Here is a 6,621-nt window from a genome sequence, read left to right as displayed (position 1 = left end):
AAACTAGGGGACATAGTCTAAAAATTAGGAGCAGACCGTGCAGGAGAGATGTTAGGAAGCACTTCTTCACGCAAAGGGTGGCAGAGGTGTGGAACTCTCTCCCACAAACAGCAGTTGAAGCAAGAACAGTTGTTAATTTTAAATCTGAGATCGATTTTTGTTAAGCAAAGATATTAAGGGATATGGGCCAAAGGCAGGTATATCGAGTTAGGCCGCGTATCAGCCATGATCTCATTGAATGGTGGGACAAGCTCGAGGGGCTGAATGGCCTACTCCTGTTCCTATGTTCCTATGTTCCTTACACTTATCCACTGTGTGATTTTAAAATATATATATCAGGAAGTGAAGGCTGTGTGTGTCATGGACAAGAAGAGAAATGGATGGAATATAATGTGCAATTCACATTGGATTTTATTATTCATCATTTAAATAATTTAACAATGAGACTCTTTGGATATTTCACCCCTTTCTTTAACTCGACTCTGAATTGACTTTGAGTTCCTGCATAAATAAATGGGTTGATGCAAGAACTCAAAAGCTGAAGCATATATCCGCCTTCCTCCAGAATAAAATTTGATTTGTTGAAATTGGAACCAGAGAAATAACTAAGCTTCGCAATTCGGACGTAGAGAAAAGTTATAACATGTAGCAAATATAATAGGATGAAACTACCCGAGATGGCGAAGAGTAAAACAATGGAGTTTCTCCGTTTTTCCATCTCTCGGTCACTCTGATTCTCTCCATTACTGTGAGCCCGGAGTCTCCTGCGTGCTCTACTGGCTGCTAGAATGTGTCTGACAGTCAAAGCATTGAGCAGTAAAATCAGAATGAATGGGAGGCAAGGATTTAAAATGCGGTGAATCCAGTCATATGCAATCCATGCAGCTGATGTGTAAAATATTAACTTTAGGCTGCAGAGCCAGGGTATATTGCTAATTATATACACAGGTTCATATATAAAATACCAGAAGATATTTTTTAGACAGCTCAGTATACAGACTGTTCCTATAACCCACACCATTGTTTTCTCAGTGCAATATTTTATTTTCAGCTTCTGGCAACAAATGGCCATAAATCGATCAAATGTGAAAGCGACTGTTAACCAGACAGAACTGTCTATGGCTGCAAAATATAGGACAACACGGAGACTACATAATGGTGTAATAGACAGGAAACTGACTGGGAAATAAATACCAGCCATCCGGTTTAATATCACTGCAATGATCATGACCAGGAGATCCGTCACTGCCATGGACACCAGGTAGTAAGTGATACATCTGGAGAGACCACATCTTCCTCGGGACAGGATCACAATCACTGCCAGGTTAGCTGTAACAGAGAGAGAGATAGAAAGAGACAGAGAGAGGAGAGAAAAAGAGGAAGAGTGGATGTGAGAGACATAAATAATACAAAAAAACACATTAAATGTGGAAAGTAACAAGAAAGTAAGGAAAAAAGCTTGCATTTAAAATGGATTATATTCCACAGAGGACCATAAACACCCTCATCCAATGAATTGTTGTAAAACTATTCACAGTTGGAAAATTCAGTCAACTTGCTCAAAAAGATTCTCAAACAGAGAGGAGTGAGCAGACAATTTTCTGACTTTGCGGAGAGGATACAGCGATAACTCCAGCGCTTCTCCTGATATCACCAGGGATCTTCAGTATCAATTTGAAACATCGGAACTGGCAGATGATAAGGTCTCTTTCAGGGAAAGGTCCTTCCTACAATGCAGCGCTTCCTCAGTACTGCACTGTGCTTTCACTGTAAAAAATCAACTTAGTCAACTTAGGGCAGACTGTGGCATAGTGATAAAGGCAATGAACAGGCTAATACCCTCAGGACATGCTTTCACATCCTACTATGGCAGCTGGTGGAATTTAAATTCAATTAACAAAGATCTGGAATTGAAAGCTAGTCTCAGTAATGGTGCCATGAAGCCATCGCTAATTGCTGTAAAAGCCCATCTGGTTCACTAATGTCCTTCAGTGAAGAAAATCCAGTGCCCTTACCTGATCTGGCCTATTTGTGACTCCAGACCCACAGCAATGTGGTTGACACTTATCTGTCCTCCAAAATGGCCTAGCACGTCATTCAGTTGTGAAGGGCAATTAGGGATGGGCAACAAATGTTGCCCATGCCAGTGATGCCCACATCTCATGAAAGAACAAAGAAAAGTCCAATTGTAAATATTGAAATTAAAAGCTTGTGCCTCCGATGCAAGAGATACCATGGTTATGCAGCCTAATACAATGTGGAGAACAGATTGAAGACAGAACAGATGGGACGTTGCAGGTGCAAGGAGCAGAAGGGAATTTTCGACTCAGCAGCAGTCACTGTAGAATCATCAGCAGCAGCTAATGTGGAAGAGGAGAGCCAGGCTGAACCAATGAGTGTTACAGACTGAGAGCAGAAACACTGGACTCTGAGCTTGGGGCAAATACAGATCATCCATAAAACGGCCACTGTTACATTCTTGTATTTCTGTCAACAACTCAATGCCGTAAAATGTCCATTCAATAAATACATTCATTAAATTCAGTTGGGAATTATTAAATGGTTCAAACTCTTAATCAATGAATCATTTGTGGGAATTAATCTGTCGCAGTCAATGTCGATAACACAGTAGAACTACATTTACACTGTGATAACAAGAGCAATAATTCATCCACTGTAACAGTGTCAATCACACAATAGATCTACATTTACACAATGATAACAGTGTGATAATTTACCCATGATAACAGTGCCAATAACATAATAGAACATATTTACATCTTGAGATGGCAGCAGTAAATGGGAGGAAATTGTATAATTATAGGGATGAAATGGTACCAGCCAAGGGAAGATGGTATACAGTTAGAGGAGAAATTGAAATATAATTGTAACATGAAAAAACTATGTTGGTAAACCATTACTGCTGAAACATTGTTAGCAAAAGGGAAGAAATTATATTGCTAAAATAGAGAATTAATACCATTAAAGTAGAGAAAAGCAAACTTTAGCTGGGGAGAGTTTATACCAGTTAAAAAAGGGAGATATTGTCCCATTAAAAGGGTGAAATTATACTGTTAAAGGGGAGAAATTATTGTAGTCAATGGGAGAAATGATTCTGTTAAAGTGGAGAAAGTGTGTTATTGAATGGTAGAAATAATATTGTCAGGTGGAGAAGCCACTTGTAAATGGGAGCCGTGATACAGCAAACAAACGAACACAAGAAATAGGAGCAGGAGTAGACCACATGGCCCATTGAGCCAGCCCCACCATTCAACGCGACCATGCCCTACCTTTAGCTTCAACTCCACCTTCCTGCCGGCTCCCCATATCCCTTGAATCCCTGAGAGACCAAAAAAACTGTCTATCTCAGCCTTCAATGATGGAGCATCCACAACCCCCGGGGGTAGAGAATTTCAAAGATTTACAACACTTTGAGTGAAGAGATTTCTCCCCATCTCAGATCTAAATGATCGGCCCCTTACGCCGAGACTGTGTCCCCGTGTTCTAGATTCCTCAGCCAGGGGAAACAACCTCTCGGTGGTTCCCCAGTGTCCAGCTGGTCAAGACCCTTCATAATCTTGTATGTTTCAATGAGATCACCAATCATTCTTCTAAAGTCGAGTATTTAGGCCCAATTTACTCAGCCTGTGACAACTCTCGCATTCCAGGGACCAATCTAATGAACCTTTGTTGAACCACCTCCAAGGTAGATACTTCCTTAAATATGGAAACTAAAACTGCACACAGTATTCCAGATGTGGTCTCACCAAAGCACTGGTCAGCTGCAGCAAGACTTGTTTATTGCTGTACTCTAATCCCCTTGCAATAAAGGTCAAAATGCCACTTGTCTTCCTAATACCCTGTTGCACCTGCATGTTAACTTTGTGCATTCTTTGTATGAGTACACCCAAGTCTCTCTGAGCATCACTTACAAATGTCATGCCTTTTAAAAAAATATTCTGCTTTTCTATTCCTACGACCAAAGTGAATAACCTCACATTTCCATACATTATACTCCATCTATCATCTTGATGCTCACTCATTTAACCTGTCTATATCTCTTTGCAGCCTCTTTCTGTCCTCACAGCTTACATTACCACTGAGCTTTGTGTGGTCAGCAATGATTCTGTAACTAATAAACTGCAATATTTTACCTGGAAGCCCAATAGCTGCAAGGACAGGATAGTAGATGGCAAACACCAGATCTTTTGCTGATACATGCATTTCTCTCAGGAGCTCTGAGCACGTTCTGCACTCCATTGAAAAATTGTCACATTTATAACTGATGTCAGGCTCCAGGGAGATTATTAGATTGTTATCTTTTACATTAATTACACTAATTGAAACAAACATTAATGAAGCTGATGTCAGGCTCATGTTTATGTTTTGATGGAATGGAATGATTCAAGGAATCTCACATGACTCTCAAGTGAAATACCCAGTTGTTGCAGAATGATCCCAGTTACATTTCTTCATAAACAAAAATGAAAAGCTATATAGTCAGTAAAATGTGAAAGTGAGCATTGTGCATGAGGAATTATCAGGTTTAACCCTCACAATGTTGAGTTAAGTGGTCTCAGCGTAAGGTATAACTGACTCGAGTTATACTGGTCCTAAAGGACAACACAGCCAAGTTCTCGCCTGTGTTTTTAAATCAGTGTGATCATGGGTCACATGGAGTGTGGTTACAAATCTGAGATTGTACACTCACTTTAACACAGCAGTCTGTGTATATCGTATGGAAAGGTCCAGTTCTGTACATGTTGTTGCATTCAGTGTGGACAGTACTGTTCAGTGCACTTAAACTCAGTTTAAACTGGTTCGGTTCAGCATAGTTAAATTATAGATTATGGGGAGGTGGTGGCGTCGTGGTAATGTCACTGGACTTGTCATCCAGAGGCCCAGCCTAATGCTCTGGGGACATGGGTTTGAATCCCACCACAGCAGATGGTGAAATTTGAATTCAATTAATAAGTTTGGAATTAAAAGGCTAGACTAATGGTGACCATGAAATCATTATTGATTGTTGTAAAAACCTATCTAGTTCACCAATGCCCTTTAGGGAATGAAATCTGTTGTCCTTCCCTGGTCTGGCCTACTTGTGACTCCAGACCCACAGCAACTCTTGACTCTTACATGCCCTCTGAAATGTCCTAGCAAGCCACTCAATTGTACAAAGGGCAATTAGGGATGAGCAATAAATGCTGGCCAAGCCAGCGACACCCACATCCCTTGAATAAATAAAAGAAAAATTCTCTGTGTTCAGGTTCAGATCAGCGCAGTAATGTTCACGATGGACAGGTTCATTCCAGCAAGCTTGCATACAGCCTGGAACATGTTCACTTCAGCATGGTTAAATTTAGTGTGGACAGGACCAATTCAGTACTGTTATCTCCTAGAAGGACAGATCCAGGTCCAGGTTAGGTAAAACCCAGGTTATATTCAGTGCGGAAAGTTCCAGTTCAGCTCAGTTAATTTCAATGTGAACAGATCCAGTTTACTAAGGTTAAAGTCAGTGTGGACTTGTTCAGACAATAACTGAAGAAATCTTCCCAAAAACCAATGCGTGTTTACACCTAATGGGGGAATTACAGATGTGACTTTTGTGCTGAGCTAGAGCCAGGAGTTTTGTAGAGAACAAAACATGGGCCTGTACCTGACTTTTGCAGATCTCACCAAGGCATTTGATAGAGTCATCTGGGACGGATTTTGGAAGGTACTATCCAGATTGAGGTACCCTTCAAGGTTCTTCATCATTCTCCATCCACTGCATGAAGGCCAGAAAATTCAGGTCAACTAGAATGGAGCCCCCTCAGACAGCTTCCCTATATCCAATGGTGTTAAGCAAGGTTTTGTTCTGGCACTGACCCTTTTCTCTATTTTCTTCAGTAAGATGCTTCAAGAAGCAAAGGCAGGCTTGACAGAGGGCACCTAGACCTGTTTCTGAACGGATGGCAGTCTCTTCACCCTGCGGCGATTACTGGTACTTAGCAAAACTTCAGAAGAGCTTATTTTATAGCTTCTGTTTGCTGATGATTGCACCTTTCTGGCACACACAGAGGAGGTAATGCAGCTCATTGTAAAATGTTTCTCTGAGGAAGGAAGTGCCTTTGGCCTTACTATTAGCCTAAGGAAAACAGACGTGCTGTACCAACCACGACCCTGAGGAAATTACAATCATCATAGATCAGCATTGACAGCAGCAACCTCAATACAGGAGAACAGTTTACCTATCTAGGTAGCATTACCTTAGATGATGCCACTGTCAACAAGGACATAGACAATCAACTGTCCAAAGCCAACAGCTCCTTTGGCCCCTCTTGAAGTTTATCAGGTGAAACCATTCACTACACATCTCTACCACAATTCAAGTATACAGAGCGGTTGTCATCACCACCCTCTTGTATGGGTCAGAATCACGGGTTCTGTATAGAAAACCAATGTGACTGCTGGAGAGTTTCCATCAACACTGTCTTTGATTTATCGTGAACATCAACTGGCAGAATTGCATCACAAATAATGAAGTCCTCAACAGAGCCAATCTGCCCAACATTGATCACATTCCCTTACAATGCCAATTATGCTGGCAAGGCATTTGTCACACATGGAAGATTCTAGAAT

The 6,621-nt window shown here is 41.0% G+C and overlaps 1 protein-coding gene across 1 annotated transcript; it reads right to left on the bottom strand.

The window, feature by feature from the left end:
- Nucleotides 1-421: 421 nt before the first annotated feature.
- LOC137381511 (probable G-protein coupled receptor 139) lies at nucleotides 422-4,224 on the bottom strand. Its single transcript, XM_068054209.1, has 2 exons — nucleotides 4,155-4,224; nucleotides 422-1,329 (listed from the first exon to the last, which is right to left on the bottom strand). Exons 1-2 carry the CDS (start codon nucleotides 4,222-4,224, stop codon nucleotides 422-424), a joined length of 978 nt encoding a protein of 325 aa, XP_067910310.1.
- Between the last annotated feature and the right edge of the window lie 2,397 nt (nucleotides 4,225-6,621).

This window comes from Heterodontus francisci, chromosome 22 (assembly GCF_036365525.1).
Source record: "Heterodontus francisci isolate sHetFra1 chromosome 22, sHetFra1.hap1, whole genome shotgun sequence".
Classification (NCBI taxonomy): domain Eukaryota; kingdom Metazoa; phylum Chordata; class Chondrichthyes; order Heterodontiformes; family Heterodontidae; genus Heterodontus; species Heterodontus francisci.
The sequence above is the reverse complement of the archived record's forward strand: the minus strand, read 5'-3'. Positions and strand labels throughout refer to the sequence as shown.

Coding starts and splice junctions, on each gene's coding strand:
- LOC137381511 (XM_068054209.1), bottom strand. CDS start 4,224: ATGCATGTATCAGCAAAAGATCTGGTGTTTGCCATCTACTATCCTGTC. Junction 1,330..4,154: donor TGCAGCTATTGGGCTTCCAG/GTAAAATATTGC, acceptor TCTCTGTTACAG/CTAACCTGGCAGTGATTGTG.